The sequence below is a fragment of the Brassica napus genome, chromosome C3 (genome assembly GCF_020379485.1).
Source record: "Brassica napus cultivar Da-Ae chromosome C3, Da-Ae, whole genome shotgun sequence".
Classification (NCBI taxonomy): Eukaryota; Viridiplantae; Streptophyta; class Magnoliopsida; order Brassicales; family Brassicaceae; genus Brassica; species Brassica napus.
Window position 1 is genome coordinate 5514598 of NC_063446.1, and position 16425 is coordinate 5531022.

Below are 16425 nucleotides of genomic sequence, written 5' to 3' on the forward strand. Positions count from 1 at the left end.
TTTTAAAAATCAGAACTAAACCCTAAGGCACATGCTTGTCTTACTTGTTGATTATGTATTTACAGACTTATTTTGCAAGTTTCCACAAAATTATTACAGGAAATAAATGTTGGTTGGTTGAAAACATTTTTCAAATTCTCCTTATATATGTATATTTAAGCAGTGCATGTATTATGAGTTCAAAAAGAAAAAAAAAACAGTGCATGTATAACATTGGACAAGATTGGTTACATGTTACACCAAAAAAAAAGATTGGTAACATGCACTTTATAATGTACATGTATATATATATAAATTGGTGGCATGATCTACTCTTGTACATGTACAATCAGCTTCATCTTAACGATATATTCACATGCTTATCAATATATATATATATATATATATAAACATGTTTAATGGTGTAATATCGTTATTCCATATTATAAGTCCAACCGAAGGGATCATCTTTCAATATAAGTGGAGTGGATGCTAGCAATATCATCATGTGGCAGCCAAACAAAGGGGGATGGATGAAAGCAAATTTAACATTTAAAAATATTTTTCCTTTATCTAATTGATTTTCTAATTGTATTAGAAAATGAGAACAAAATACAAAGTGAGAATTAGAAAAGCAAAGAAGATGGGGAGAATTTTTCTTCTTTTGGATGGAATGTTTCTATCATGTTTTGTCCATTTCAACGTAGCAAATTTGACGAATTGGAGGATGCCAAGTGTGCCAAATGGCATGAGTTAACACGTCCAATTTAGTGTAGGCCAGCTAAAAGTTAATTGAAATAGTCACCCTTGTAAATTTGTAGTACATGGTTGTAAACGTATAAAAGCATCTCATTTGTTAATTAAGCAGCCGCTAGTGCATTTTCTTTACCAAAATATACCTACATATAACGCACATTTTGGTATATAAAAACTCTAATTAGTAACCTAAGGTCATAGCGTAATGTAAATAGTTATGTGAACCATGCATAGTCTAGTAAGCCTTTTGAGCCACCGTTCCAATGGCGGTGTGATTCCAATTGGAGGAATCATTGGAAGTGAAATGAAAGGAGCGAACACAACGTACGTAGCCAGCCACAAACATATGATATATGGTGTACAAACTGAAGGACCTTCATCTTAATATTCGTTATTATCTCTTTGAGAAGAAGAAATATTAAAGAAATGATATTATCACTTTACTACAGCTCTCGACCATCCAATAAAACAAGGATATGATCTCATGCAGATCCGTAGAGTAACGTTTAAGATATAGAGTTTTTTACATTCAGGGTCAGTTTCTGAGTTTTAATTACAATAAAAGACAGTTTGTGCTCCTCAGACACTTTCTTTAATTCATTATTTTCTCTTCTAACCAACGTAACTAAAGTATCATTTAGGAGGATCCACTTCTTTTATCTTCTCACAATTTTTTCTCTAGTTTTGTTTATAGCAATTTTTTTCAATAGCCACCAAATTAAGATATGCTCGTGAGCACCAAACCACCACGCTCTCTGTTCTTGCTCAAGTCTCATGTGAAGCGTTTGTAAATGAAAACTGAGACACATAAATTGAACTCGAGGTCTCCTTGTTGCTGCCTTAGTCGTCGTCAACAAATCACCTCCGGATCACTCCGCTACGCTCATCTTCACCGCTGTGGCCATCTGGAGTCGTTGTGGCTGTGGTGTTTTGTTTCAATTCGGCCACTGAGTTGGGCAAATTAGAAAAAAAAGATAATTTTCTGAGTTTAGAAGTTTAAAATAGAGTTTAAAATGAAATTTTTACAAGCTTGAGATATAATAAACATGGAAAATGAAAAAAAAAAAGTGATGAATAATGGAAAAATAATGGCTAGCGGAGAGAAATTGCAGAAAACCCTAATTAATTTAGGAAGAAGATGATAAAATTACGAAAATGCCACTTATTAAAGAAAACATTAAAAAGAAGCCAAACACATTGCCTATGCGAGTCGAACCGACGTACATGATGTAGGGCATAACCATCATAACCACCAGACTAAAGCACCTATTTAGTATCAAAGCCGTAGACTATTTTCTATATATCTAATATCGGGATATAATCAAGTTAGTATTTCATCAATTTAGTATTTCACTGTGTGATTAGTTTGTTGTTTGTCCACAATGTTTTGCGGAGAATGAGTCACATAAATCTGGTTTTGTAGTAGGTCTTTGTCCTCCCCTAAAGAATGAATCATTTCTTGTTTCTTGTGTATGTTGTTGTAATGCTATACTAGAGCTAGACCCGCCCGACCGGGCGGGTGTTTTCTTTTGTTTACTTAATATAATTAATTTTTTTTGCACCATTATATAAGCTAAAAAAATTATAATAAAATGATGACAAAAATATTGCACATAATAAAAATATTTCTGTAACATAATTTCCCTAATAGTTGTTGCTTTTAAAAAAAAAAGCAAATGTGCATTTGATTACACTATGACAACAATATTGAGTCAATTCATAAATATATGTGAGCTAAACTTTTGAAAAAAAAAACAAATCGATGTGGTTTCCTTATTTGTAGATCGTGGAGTTATTTTAGGAAATGTGGAAAAGACAAACTATTTTATGGTGAAACTAATTAAATTCTCAGTGGCATATGACTGTAAATAAATTGGAAAACTAAAGGTTATTTTATAAGTGTACTTCTATTTTAATAAAGTAGATATTCAGTTACAAATATTTCATATTGTTCTATAAGTAGTTTAAAGATATTTAAATCTTAGCATATATATATTTTAAATTTCAAAATAATTAATAGTAAGTTAAACATATATTTTAGGAATATTCTTCATATTGTTTAATATCAAATTTAAACTTGAATTTTGTTCAAAAATAATTAATGGTAACATTCTCCAAGTTTGATATTGTTAAAATCAATTTTAAATTTGAATATTCCCAAAAATTAGCTAATTTGTTTTAGGAAACATATTAAATCCGAAAATTAAGCTAAATTTGATTTAGGAAATAATTTGATAAATAGGAAAAGACAATGATTACTTAAAGATAGGTTTATTTAATTACTTCAGTGGCATACCATTGTAAATAAGTAGAAAAACTTAGGGATATTTTATAACTGTACTTCTATTTTAATAATAGAGATGTATGTATTTATATGTACATGATACCTTATACCATAATTTCATTGTACACATGTACAACGATTCACATTTACATTATATTTGACTAAGATTTAGTTATTTAGATAGAAAACCTACAAAAAAAAAATTGTGTACACAATTATTTTTATGTATAATACAACTTATGTGTACACATGTACAGTTTGAATATAATGTACATACGACTTTTCTTTTAAACCAAATATGATACCACAATTTGGAAAATTATTCACATGTACACTGTAAAAAATTTCACCAAAACCATATATTGTTTTTTTGTGGGGACCATAAATCTTATTTTGCAACTTAATCAAAAACCCCACTTTTGTGCGTAAAAAATTAAAATACTCATTTTACCTAATTTGTAAAATACTTCATCCGTTTCCAAAAGAAAAAATTTCTAGAGTATTCATGCATATTAAAAATACAATTATATTTAGAAAATCTATCTGTATATAATAATAAAAAAAATCTTAAAATCTTACTTTCTTAAAACAAAATTAATTTTCATCAAAATTAATCTGTCATTAAACATATTTTTTTTTGGGGTAAGGAATATATGAGGTATGTGCCAAATTGTAACTTTAAAAGCTATTTAATGTGTACAATATACTATGTACACAAATTTATTATTATCCATATGTACATCAATAAAGTTGTACAATAATACGTAGAAACCAGATAGTTTTTTAGATATATGAGCAAGAATTCACATGTACACCTGATAGTTCGTTAGATACATTTACTCTTGTATGAAAGTATGGTGAAATTTGGTTGAATTTAAGAGTTTAAAGAATGTATGTAAGTGTACACATGTAGTTTAAAGAACATATGTAAACGGACACATGTTCAGTTTGAAGTTAATGTACATATGTACACATTGAAATTAATGTACATATGTACATTATGAAGTTGATGTACACATGAAACTAGCATGAAAACACACACACTAATTAGAAGCTCTTAAACAAGGTGTGAAGGATGATATTTGGGTTCAGTCATATATCAAAAATGCCCCGATCATGTGTGTACATTGGATGAAGGTAAAAAAATTCACACGTACATTGAGTTAACATTATCTTGAGTTCATGAAGTCGCAGGACCTTAGTTATTTAGATAAAAAACCTACAAAAAAAAACAAAAAAGTGTACACAATCACTCTGATGTATAATACAAAATGAAGTGTACACATGTACAGTTTGAATGTAATGTACACACGACTTTTTTTTGTTCATTAATGTTGTAAAATTACGAAAATAACCTCATTTTCTTCCTTACCCATTGTCGACCAGAAACCCTAATCTCCGCCTATCTCGCCTATTTTCCACAATTCTTTACATTCTCAACTTGTTTTTAATGTATTTTTACGCAGATGTGATAGCTTTCAATCCTAATTCATGGCTTTAATCTTAAAAGTTCAAACTAAAGTGATTTTTTTTGTTTCTGATTTGTTGAACGATTTGTTCCATCAAAAATATACCTTGACAGATCTCAAAAGATAGATTGAATAATAAAAACACTGATTATATACATATTTTCTTCAAAAAAAAATCAGGAAAAACAACATTCATTTTACAAAAAGAAATAAGGAACTCAAGAGGAAAAACATGAGACCCACTTCCTTTTGTTTGCTATGAAGAACCGTGAATAGATTCGACAAAAGTGAGATGTTAAATTAGTTGAGGTGATATCATTTAGTTATAAGCTTATTTAGTTAGTTTATAACTAAGAAGTGAGATTGGTTAAGAAAAACTACTCTAGTAGCACAAACTGCCTTAAAATGTAAAATAAACTTATAAACCGTCTCTGAATGTAATTCTTTCCCACGTCAGTCTTGTCGATCCCAAATTATTTGCCATTTTTGTATGTCACGTGTTATGGATTGTATATGTACTCTACATACGACATTCTTGATAATTAACTTCACTATCTTGCACGATTTAGCCCGATGGTTGTAAGATTTAAATTTTGGTACCTTGTTCTTCGCATATTATTGCAATTTTTACACAACTAACATTTCAATATAGGAGTGTATGGTAGCATATATAGTGGTCTCTCGTCTAAAATCAAGAACATAAGTTAGTCATATTTACATAATTGACTGTGTACGTATATTGGATCACTTAGAGCATCCGCAATCAGAGTCCTTAACTGAGAATCCTTCGGAAAAAAATAATTAAATAATCAGTGGATCCTATCAAAAACTAAGGATTCAATCCTTAAAATTCTTAAATAAGAACTCTTTATTAGTGAATCTTTGCACTATTTGCGGTCTTTATTAGTGAATCTTTGCACTATTTGCGGGTCTCCACGACATGTGTCGATCCGCGATTGGTTGATATATTTTTTTTATCTGAAAAAAAAATAATACTTAATAAATCAAAATACACTTTTTTTAAGGACTCTTCTTTGAATAGCACAATTGCGGGTGTTCTAAATATCCTCGGTTGCTAGGTTGTCAAGGAACATGCTCACCGTCAAGCTTGTAACGAAATGTCAGCGAATCACAGTAATTAAGATGCTGCGTAGTGAAACCAATAGGAAAAGATATATAAAGGTGGCCGACAACAATAAGGATTCAGAAGGCACCGATTCATGAGACTAGCCATACATCAAAAGATGAAAAAAGCAGCTTTCATGGTTATAAATATATTTTGTATATGTGGTTACAACTTATTTGTAATTCAGTGTTTTTTTTTAGAATAAAGAAAAAATGATCAGACTGCACCTTACCACACGCAAGGCAAGTTGCAACAAGCAAGTAGTTTCACATCAGCTTTGGTAATTTTAAATGTTTTTCAGGAATAGAAGTTAAACAACAATATTCAATTGGATGCTCATATAGTCTTCGCACCAGACTATTTATATTTCCATTGTTAGCTGATTGCAAGAGTTTACCGTTTTCTAGTTTACCGTTTTCTCTAATTTTGGTTATGCAAAATAAAAGTGAGAAACAAGACTGGAGAATGAAGAGTTTAGGCAAAGCTCAAAGTACGGACAAAACAGTGCGTTATATCTGATTGTCCGTACAATTTGTTGAGGGTTTCTTTGTAGTTAAGGAGAATGTAATCTCTTTCCTTGACGAGACATCGCTTTGTTGTTTTACCTTTTGTAAAGAAAATATAATAATGTTTGATTGTTTGGTGATCGGTCACACCCATGTTTTCTTGTTTCTTTTTTTCTCTAACCAATTGTATGTTGGTATTAATTTTTTTTTTACAATGGGATGGCCCATCTTTGATTCCGTTCAAATCATAACTATTTAGAAATTCAAGTCGATTGATAATTTATTTATTGCTTTATAAATTCTTTGTTAAAACAAAAAAAGGCTTTAAAACAATTTTACTCGTTTTTTATTAACGTGAATATATCAAGACTTGTTGTATGGGGAAAATGTGAAGTAGATCAAACAAATATGATATTTGGGACAACAATGGATCAAAGACTTGGTGTTGCTGATGCCATTAACCACTTTCCAAACGATTCAATTCAACACACAAAAGCATTACAAACAAATGCCATAATGAAATAATCAACTCAAGTGAAGACTGAGGCTTGTAATCTGTATGTATACACCAATCAGCACATACACATGATAAAAGCCGGTAAGCCATACAACTTAGGCAAACGGCCAATGTCAGTCATCTCCCCAAGCATCGTCCCTTTGCTTATGCCTGGAGACAATCCTGCTTTTCCTGGCAGCTTCTTGGTCTCGTAGCTCTTTAGACCCGAATCCAGAAGCCGGTAGCTTCAACCCCATACTGTGAGCTATCAACCGTTGTGCTGTTCTCGCTGATGTCTTTGGTCTTTGAGACCGTGGTTCCAAATCTGAAGTAGATTTGAGCATAACATGACCACCCATAAGAGACACAAGCAACATGTGTTTTGATTGTTTCGTTCATCAATAAGCCAGCTTGACCAAGCGAATTAAAGAAGAATGATAACCATGGCAGAAAAAAGAAGAGTGGATTACCTTTTCCAGATATTGAGCCCAAAAGAGAATCGTGATCATCGAGAACACGTATGGTGATAGAACACTGAACACTTTTGCAAGCCTCTTTGAGCTGTTCCAATCATCAAAACCACATCAAGTTTGGGTCTTAGGGATAAGCTATAGTCTGAATCAGACTTCTGATATGTCCACTCAGTTAGCAACAAAGGGCACAACTTTAGCTTTGAGTATTAGCAAAACCTACTCAACTATGTTAACAAAAAACGTAGCATACTACGCAAAATTATAACTTTAAAAGGTTAAAATGTAGCATACTACGCAAAATTATAACTTTAAAACGTTTCTATTTTAATATATAAGGGGTATACACAACTGAGCGTCTCAACACCAAGCTGATAATGGAATAGAAAGATGGGTGAAAATATAAAGTAGATAAGAAAAAAAGTACAATTTGTGGGACATCAATGCATATCAAGACTTGGTGTTGCTGATGCCATTAAGCACTTTCCAAATGATTCAATTCAACACACAAAAACATTACAAACAAATGCCTTAATGAAATAATCAACTCAAGTGAAGACTGAGGCTTGTAATCAGTATGTATACACCACCACTAAGCACACACGAATGATAAAGCTGGTAAGCCATAAAACTTAAGCAAACCGAACCATACGGCCCGGCCAATGTCAGTCATCTCCCCAAGCATCATCCCTTTGCTTCTGCCTGGAGACAATCCTGCTTTTCCTGGCAGCTTCTTGGTCTCGAAGCTCTTTAGACCCGAATCCAGAAGCCGGTAGCTTCAGCCCCATGCTGTGAGCTATCAACCGTTGTGCTGTTCTCGCTGATGTCTTTGGTCTTTGAGACGGTGGTTCCAAATCTGAAAGTAGATTTGATCATAAAATATGGTCACACATAAGAGACAACAAGTAACATGTGTTTTGATTGTTTCATCAATAAGCCAGCTTGACCAAGCGAAGTTAAGGAAGAATGATAACAATGGGCAGAAGAAAGAAGAAGAGTGGGTTACCTTTTCCAGATATCGAGCCCAAAAGAGAATCATGATCATCGAGAACACGTATGGTGAACGAACACTGAACACTTTTGCAAGCCTCTTGCGCTGTACCAATCATCAAAACCACATCGAGTTAGCGTCTTAGGATAAACTCTAATCCCATTTGTAAACTCAGTTAGTAACAAAGAGCAGAACTTTACATTTGAGTATTAACTGTCAAGATACTAACCAAAGTTTAAGCAAAAAAAAAAAAAAAAAACTGTCGAGAAACTAAACCTAAGCTATCAATTTTAAATGTTTAAGAACACAAAAGTCTACCTAATGGATGGAGAAAAATCAAATTAGATATAAGTACCAGTTGAAGGAGTTTTGAAGACTGCAAGTGCTGTTGTATCATTAACCCAACGAATGAGGAATCCACTGTCTTTGAAGTCCACAAAAAGCCTCTCCAGATCAGTAGTCCTCAAATTTGGAGAAAAATCAGCAAGTACAAGGACATGTCGTGTGCCATACTTGGCTGCAATTTTTATACCAAGAAAGAAACTCAGGCATTGTGCTTAAAAACCAGTAAAACATTTAAGAAGCAATATGGCTTTACCTTTCAGTGATTCATCAGCCTTCTCTGAGCCACCACGAGACATATCGTTATCTCCTGAATCTTCAAACCTCGATTCACTGTACATCACATCCTTGTTATACGTAAAAGTTCCCCTTCCACGCCTCTTAGGTCCTTCAAATTTAGGTTCTTCAACAGAAAGCTTTGATATCTGAGGTAACTCGTCTACAGAGAGTAACGTACTCGGCTCACGATCTGCAAGAGCTTCCCAATCTGCAAATGTAGCATGATAAATGAACAATCTCACACATTACGTTACCTCAAAAATGTATAGATTATTTACGAAACATACCGTCATCTGAAGAATCATCCTTTGTGGGATTCAAGGGGCACTCACTAGACGAACCACTAGTCTTCGTTTGATTCTCTGCATCGCAGGAACCTCTGCAATCATATATTATGAACCCTAAGATCGATGAAGCATACAAAGTTTCTAGCTTTCGATCTCATCGACACGTTTTACACAATCTTCTCTAATTTCTAGATAAATCAAATAGCAGTTAATACCTTGAAGAGGCAAGATCGGAATCTAAAGCACGTTGCTTTACGAGGGAAGAGCGAGCGAGAAGCTCATCGGATTTGAGGGAGAGACCCTGAGAAGAGTATAGATTCGCCAATTGGGTTAGAGCGGCTGATAACTGAAGCCCCAACTCCGTTGAGGATGATGAAGAAGAAGAACCGATCCGCGACTGGAGATTGGTCGTTAAAGACTCGAGAAACGAGATCGCCGCCGTGACGTCTCCGGATGCGACGAGATCCTCCACGCGCTCGCTCCAATTTGGTTCGTCTTCGATTTCCAGTTTCTTCTCCATAGCTTTTTAGGTCTCCCTCTCTGTTTCTAACTCTGAGTTGTCCGAATAAAGTTGGGAACTAAGGAAATTGATTGGAACCGGTTTTGAAAATTGTCTCATCGGTTTAAAACAGTGTTTTCAAACCCGAACCTATCGGATCGGATTTAACCAAAAACATATTCAAATCCTTAAAGAGAAAAAGACAAAAAGACAAAAATAACACTAAATCAAGTTTTTGTTCCCAAACTAGCATTCAAGGTCAAAAGTCACAAAAATAGCACTTAATGTTTGATCAAAAGTCACAAATTTAGGGTTTAGAGTTAAAAGGTGGGGTTTAGGATTTAGGGTTTAGGGTTTAGGGTTTAGAGTTTAGGATTTAGGGTTTAGGGTTTAGAGTTTAGGGTTTAGGGTTTAGGGTTTAGGGTTTAGAGTTTAGAGTTTAGGGTTTAGGGTTTAGAGTTTAAGGTTTAGGGTTTAGAATTGAGAAATGAGGTTTTGGGGATAAGATTTCAAATTTTGAAAAATAAAAAAATTAAAATTTTCAAAGGATAAACTTAGAAAGGTGCTATTTTGATCATTTTAGTTTTTGAGTGCTATTTTTGTGATATAAACTTAAAAAGGTGTTATTTTAGAGATTTGCTTATCTTTAAATCCGATGGATAAAAACCGGTTTATTTGTAATTTGCTATCAAAACTGATTTTTTTTTAATTATTTATCTGTCTTTTAATAAATCATACAAATAAATATATATATTTTTCAATCATAACTCACGTGATAATTATAAAAATTAAAATATTAATGTTGTATTTAAATTCAAAATATTATTTTTATATTTAATTTTCATATAGTTTGACCTTAATTCTATTGAAAACTTTAATGCACGTTTATCACCTAGGGCCAAAAGGAACAATCAAGCATTACATCAAAACCAGAAGGTTGCGAGTAAAATAATGCATCATATAATACCTTATTGAAAGCAACAAATGCAACGGTTCGGAAAAAGATACAGAACACAAAATCTTGATAGAAGCAAAAGACTAATGCAAACTGTACTGCAAACTGAGGTAAAAACGAGATAAGCTTCTCCGCAGCTGAAAACCGATACTCCTAGTGAAGATAGATGTGATAGAAGTAGATGGAGAAGTTGTGCCTTGGATCCGTCCGAGTTGGTGGTTCTTCTGGTTTTTATTTGATTTTTCGGTTAGTTTTGGTTTAACGAGATTATCAGTAATTTTAACGCAGTTTTTTGTTCGACCAATAATAAAATAAAGTTCCATAATACAAATAGTACTTTCTGTGCATACTAAGTTAGATGATGTTTTATTTTTACTTAAAATTTAATAATTTAATGTAATAGATTTTTTATATTATAAAGTTTTATTTTATTATTGGTTGAATTGTGATTAATGAATTTTTAATGATGTCTCTGTTTAAATAGTAAAAAAGAAATTAATTTTTTTTTTAATTGTATACACTATACACAATTCTAAAAGGTCAATAGTAGTAGCTAAAACCAAATCATATATTACTATACATGCTTAATTTCAGTTCTAATCAATTTTTCCATATTTATTTATCCGGTTTAGTATCCTAAAGAAACTGAAGAAAAATTGGAATGCAAGTGAAAACTGGAACGCAGATCATGCCAATATTACATCAAAGATACATACAAACAAACAACATGAGCAAACCAACTCACTCCACACTGCAACAAAGAGATACAACACAAAAAGAAATTTAAGGTTGTTTAAGGTTGTTCACACATATTAAGAGAAATTAAATATTTATTTTTATCTATTATGTTTTGGTTTTTCTTTTAGTTAGAAAATATAAAAAAAATATTTATTTGTATTCAAATAGAAAGATAAAATATTGTAACTAATTTATGTAAAAGTTGATAAAATTTTGAAGAATGGTCCACAATTAAAAAATCACGCATGAAAAATTTATCACTACATTATATATATATTAAACTATTTATTATAAAAACAGTATATGGCTGAATCTATAGTATTGTTTTTTTTAAAATATTATATATTTATCAATACATGTTTGTTAACAAAATACCTATATAAATATTGATACATGTATAATATAATTAATAATAATAACATTTATTATGCAAATACAATAGTGTTAGGTTTTTTAATATTTGATTCGATTTTATTATTTGCAAGGTAAAACTGTAACATTATTGTATTTGCATAATAAATGCTATTATTATTATTAATTAGATCATATACAAGTATAAACTCTAGAATAATTAAATGTTATTATTATTAAGTATATTATAAATGGTTATATGCAAATATAATTATATATTGATGAAATATTATATTTTCGAAATTACGGATATCTTATAATATTTTGATGGAATAAAAAAAGAAGTAAATAGGTTGTTAGGATTTTATCATGAAAATACAAAAAAAAAATATAAGCAACTTTCTAGGGATGATCCACTTAAAATATCACGCATGAAAGAAGTCATGACTTCTATTTTAATCAGGGTTCTAAAAATCGGTCTAGGCGGCGCCTAGGCCCCCGCCTAGGCCCCCGCCTAGGCAGCAACTCGGTCCCCGCCTAGGCAGCAACTCGGTCCTATCCGAAACGATTTTCTTAAAATCCGATTTATACCGATTTATATGATTCAAATTGGTTTAAACTGTTCTAAATCGGTTAAAATTGGTTAAAAACAATCTAAAATTGTCTATATATGTTAAATAAAGCAATAATATTATTACAAATCTACAAATTTGTCTAATTTCTTCTGTTTTGTATATCTAATTTTGATAATTAAACTTAAAAACTAAAATATGTTATACAAATGTATAAAATAAATCAACAATTTGCTAACGCCTAGGCCTCGCCTAGGCCCCGAATAATCCGCCTAGTCGCTCGTCCTCTATAAAGCGCCTAGTTACCGCCTAGCGATTTTTAGAACATTGATTTTAATAGTATGGATAAATATTACGGTATTTCTGTAACAAGAACAGAACCCTTAAAAATATATATATATATATATATATATATATTAGAGTATTTCTGTAACAAGAACAGAACCCTTAATGCTTTTATGTCTTTTTCATTAACCTGAAATCAAATAACAACCCTTACATTTTTTAGGCTCTTGAAAGTTACAACAATAGATACAAGTTTATCCATAAACATTCTGGATATATGGATTAGTCAACTACTGAATATATTCATCTTTCATGATGAATGTAAACCATCATGTTTTCCAAGAAGAATCTCCAACTTTGCGAGTCCTTAGAGAATTCGCATAGGCTTTAGTCGCCACCAGCTGAATGATTCAACGATTGGGGACAACAGCAACGTAACTGCTTCTTTGTAACCTTCTCGAGGGTTAACCACAACGAAGCTTTTGACCATCGGGTCAACAAAATGTGATTATTGTCACTCAAACCATTCGGTTTCCCACATATGAGATACGCTCGTGTTTGCACTTGCCACAGTGAAAATACGAACGTTAAAGACATCCAAGGCGTAGCACAAAAAAGACATCTAAGGCCAACTATGTTCTTACTTGAGCGAAGACCACTGAAATTCTCTCATTTTTGAGTGATGTTGGAAAATAGTCAAAAACGTGTTTTATAGACAAATGGAAGATGCCCATTTTGAATAGTCAAACATGGGATTGGAAAATATCAATGTTTTAATGGCCTTCAGATTAAGAAGAAAGTAAATGTGAGAGTTGAACGTTTAACATTTGTAATCAATCTTAGTAACTATTGGTACACAAGTGAGAAAACGTAAATTTAGAAAGTAGTTCATTTGGCTGGTGTGTCAGATAGAGGAGTGCTGACATGTCAGACTCAGGTGAGGCTCAACTGAGTTATTATATAAGATAGATAATTAATTTAAGTAATTATCTCCCTCTTTTTTATCGAACAAACTTTCTTTATCCACCATAAAATAAGATAAATATAATATATAAAAAGTGAGAGATAACATCATATCTCATTATTCTCTCCAAAGTCCAAACCAAAAAAAAAAAAAAAAGAAACATGGCTTACCAAGCCAACTTTGACACAACGCCATCGTCCTCCGTCGCTCCTCGTCCATGGTGGTCACGACCAATGATGACTGTACCGCCAATTAGTGAACGTGAATCCACTTCAAAGGAGATGGCGGTCATGTGTGCACCTTGCTGCGGCGGCTTCTTCACCATCGTCCTCGTGTTCTTAATCTTTTCGTTCATCGACGATGCTCACTTCCACGCCAAAATCTCCCTCCAGTCCTTCGCCGTCTCCTCCACCACGTGGCAAGGCGATTTTCTCGTGAAAATCCCGAGGTCGAGGTATTCTATCTACTACGACGGCGATGACGCCTCCGTAAGTCTAGGTTCACGAAACGTCGCCGTTTTGAACATCACTAGTCGACGTGTTTCTAGAGATCGCACGGCTTTCTCTTTGTCTTTCGTTGCTGAGGAGGGAAATCGAAGTGACATCGTTTCGGAAGATCTTGACATTAAACTCGTGGCGAAGCATAAGCGTTACCAGGATTATGATAAAGCTGGAGAGTTTAATATACGGTGCCAAAATCTTACTCGGGGCCGTGAGAAGATTATATGCGACTCCTCTTTTACAGATTTGAAGTTGTTTTCTTTAATTGTTCATCGAGGTACAATTGAATAAATCGATTAGGCTTCTAGTTTTTTTTTTGTTCATCCTTTTGTTTTATTTTCTGTTATGAATTAGTCCATACGTTTTGTTTTATTTCTTCTCCTTCCCATATATCAGTTTATCAATTTTATCTAAAATTAACCTATTGGTGAACTTCTCATTTTAAGTTTTTTTTAAACAGCTTGTTAATTAATTTTTAAATATAACATAAAATAAGTAATTGTTTTTTTTTTTTTAATAGAAAGAACCATTCACAACTTGTCAACTGGAATAGTAGAATAGTCAGTGAGATATTCTCATAGAGAATGCTATTAAAGTTGCTTTAAGATCTTTATTAACAAAATTGGATAATTACCGTACTAGGAAAAACATTAAATATAAGAAAATCACATTTTATATTCATTGAAGCCTCAACAGTTTTACCTTTCACAAAATAACATAAACTTTATTTTATTTTGACAACAACATCTAGAAACTACCAAGCTGATCCAACCGGTTCAACAAGCCAAATCAGTAGGATATAATCGACATAAAACATAGCTGAAAGAGAACTTCTCGCACCACGTGCAATTTTGTCCGCTAAAGTGTTTTTAGAATATATTTGATCCGGAAATCAGAAAAAAAAGTTTTACTGCGGTTGAATTCTTCCATGTATAGAGAAAGCTAATCATTCTTTAGGTGTTATCACCATCTTCCAGTTGAGAAGTAAATTCATTTCACAAAATCTTATAGACCACTATGTATTTTTATTTATATTAAGTCAGTCTAAGTAGATAGACAAGATATTACGTCACCTTTATCGACATGTTCTAACTAAATCTATCATAAAAATAATAATAAAACAGAAGAAAAAAGAGAAGTAATGAGATAATGAACGAAAATGGGAGATATTTTCTCTTACTGTTAAGAGAATCTAAAGAAAATTGTCTTCTTATTGGTTTTCTTCATTCTATTTTAAATATATAAAATAAAAATATACTTTATTATATAATAACGACGCTCTTAAATCCGTTATATTTGCTGTGTGACATTTATCAACAATACGAGATTTATCCTACTATGAAAAACCTTAAATAAAAAGTATTAATCCAGCTTTCGATATATACATGCATTCTTTAATAAAGTATATATTTTCACAAAGTGTATAAGAATTTTAACATGTACACGTCTAGAGGGCAAGCTTCAACCACCGATTCAGGCGGCCGAGACGATGGTCCCGTCGAGGTTACTCTAGGATATTGCTGCGCTACCTACTTCTATAGCATTATTTTCATACTCGTTATCACTCTTATCTTTGGAGGTATGGTCCTTTTGTATCATCTTGTCCTAGGCAAATCTGCTTGTTACATAGAGCTCTTTGCTCACTCCGTCTCCGTCTCCGTCTCAAACGTCACAAACGCAGCAAACGTTTCAACCGCTGATTGGAGAACCGGTTTGGTTGCGAAGAGTCCAGTCACCAGATGTAAACTCTCTCTCCATACAGTCACGTCGCGTCTCCTTCGTGGCGACGAGGTTATCTCCCAGGTATCTCCGTCGCTGGATGATTTCGGGAGACTTGTTACCACCGAGAAGAATGATGAGCCGGTAACAATTGTCGACTTCAAACATGTGGTGACGTCGGGAGTTAACGGCAGCGTGGTTTGGGATTATCGTGTGGAGAGTGTCGTAGGGTTGAAGGCGAAATTTGCACATGGGTTCTTGTCGGTGATTTGCAGCGGTATTCCGGTGAAGTTTACTACGGATTCGGCGGGGAACGTGTTTGGTTCGTTGCTCGGAGGTATGCGACGATGTGGATATTCACTCCGGGATAACTTGAATTCGGTTTAGATATTGAGTCTCTCCGCGAACTTTGATATATTTATTGGCATTAGGTTTAGTTTATTTTCTTTATTTCTATTTTTAGTTTCTAATTTAAAACGTTTTTAATTAAATAAAATGGGATTAAGCATGTGGTTAAACCGGGACCAAATGGCTGACACCGTACGTAGTCTTGCCTTCAATTAGATTCAGCGGGCTGATAGATAGAGGACCGCTGTGAAAAAATACATGTCTATTTTTGGTCTGCTATCACTTGTTCAAGTTAACAAACATGGAACCAAATCTGTCAATCTCAGCAACACTACCAACGAAGTAGAGGAGTTTGGTTTGTCCATGTAACGCTAAGATACTCCTTTTTCGTTTCCATGCTGAATATTTATCTTTTGATCACTCATACCTGTGCTTGTGCGTTTGAAAATTCGTCTAGCACCAAATGAGATATGAGTGTCTGAACTGAGATAACAAATATCCCTTGGTTC

At 33.0% G+C, this 16425-nt stretch overlaps 3 protein-coding genes across 3 annotated transcripts; 2 read left to right on the plus strand and 1 right to left on the minus strand.

Moving 5' to 3' along the window:
• Nucleotides 1-7392: 7392 nt before the first annotated feature.
• On the minus strand, nt 7393-9566 carry LOC106386953 (coiled-coil domain-containing protein R3HCC1L). The gene is made up of 6 exons (XM_013826779.3): nt 9201-9566; nt 8986-9077; nt 8676-8906; nt 8433-8594; nt 8093-8182; nt 7393-7942 (listed from the first exon to the last, which is right to left on the minus strand). Exons 1-6 carry the CDS (start codon nt 9503-9505, stop codon nt 7752-7754), a joined length of 1071 nt encoding a protein of 356 aa, XP_013682233.1. The 5' UTR covers nt 9506-9566; the 3' UTR covers nt 7393-7751.
• Nucleotides 9567-13510: 3944 nt separating this feature from the next.
• On the plus strand, nt 13511-14140 carry LOC111203545. The gene has a single exon (XM_022697410.2). It carries the CDS (start codon nt 13511-13513, stop codon nt 14138-14140), a length of 630 nt encoding a protein of 209 aa, XP_022553131.2.
• Nucleotides 14141-15286: 1146 nt separating this feature from the next.
• Nucleotides 15287-15955, plus strand: LOC106383525. Its single transcript, XM_022697411.1, has one exon. The coding sequence runs from the start codon at nt 15287-15289 to the stop codon at nt 15953-15955; it is 669 nt and encodes a 222-aa protein (XP_022553132.1).
• The last annotated feature ends 470 nt before the right edge of the window (nt 15956-16425 follow it).

Coding starts and splice junctions, on each gene's coding strand:
- LOC106383525 (XM_022697411.1), top strand. CDS start 15,287: ATGTACACGTCTAGAGGGCAAGCTTCAACCACCGATTCAGGCGGCCGA.
- LOC111203545 (XM_022697410.2), top strand. CDS start 13,511: ATGGCTTACCAAGCCAACTTTGACACAACGCCATCGTCCTCCGTCGCT.
- LOC106386953 (XM_013826779.3), bottom strand. CDS start 9,505: ATGGAGAAGAAACTGGAAATCGAAGACGAACCAAATTGGAGCGAGCGC. Junction 8,183..8,432: donor CTTCAAAACTCCTTCAACTG/GTACTTATATCT, acceptor TGATTGGTACAG/CGCAAGAGGCTTGCAAAAGT. Junction 7,943..8,092: donor GGGCTCGATATCTGGAAAAG/GTAACCCACTCT, acceptor ATCTACTTTCAG/ATTTGGAACCACCGTCTCAA.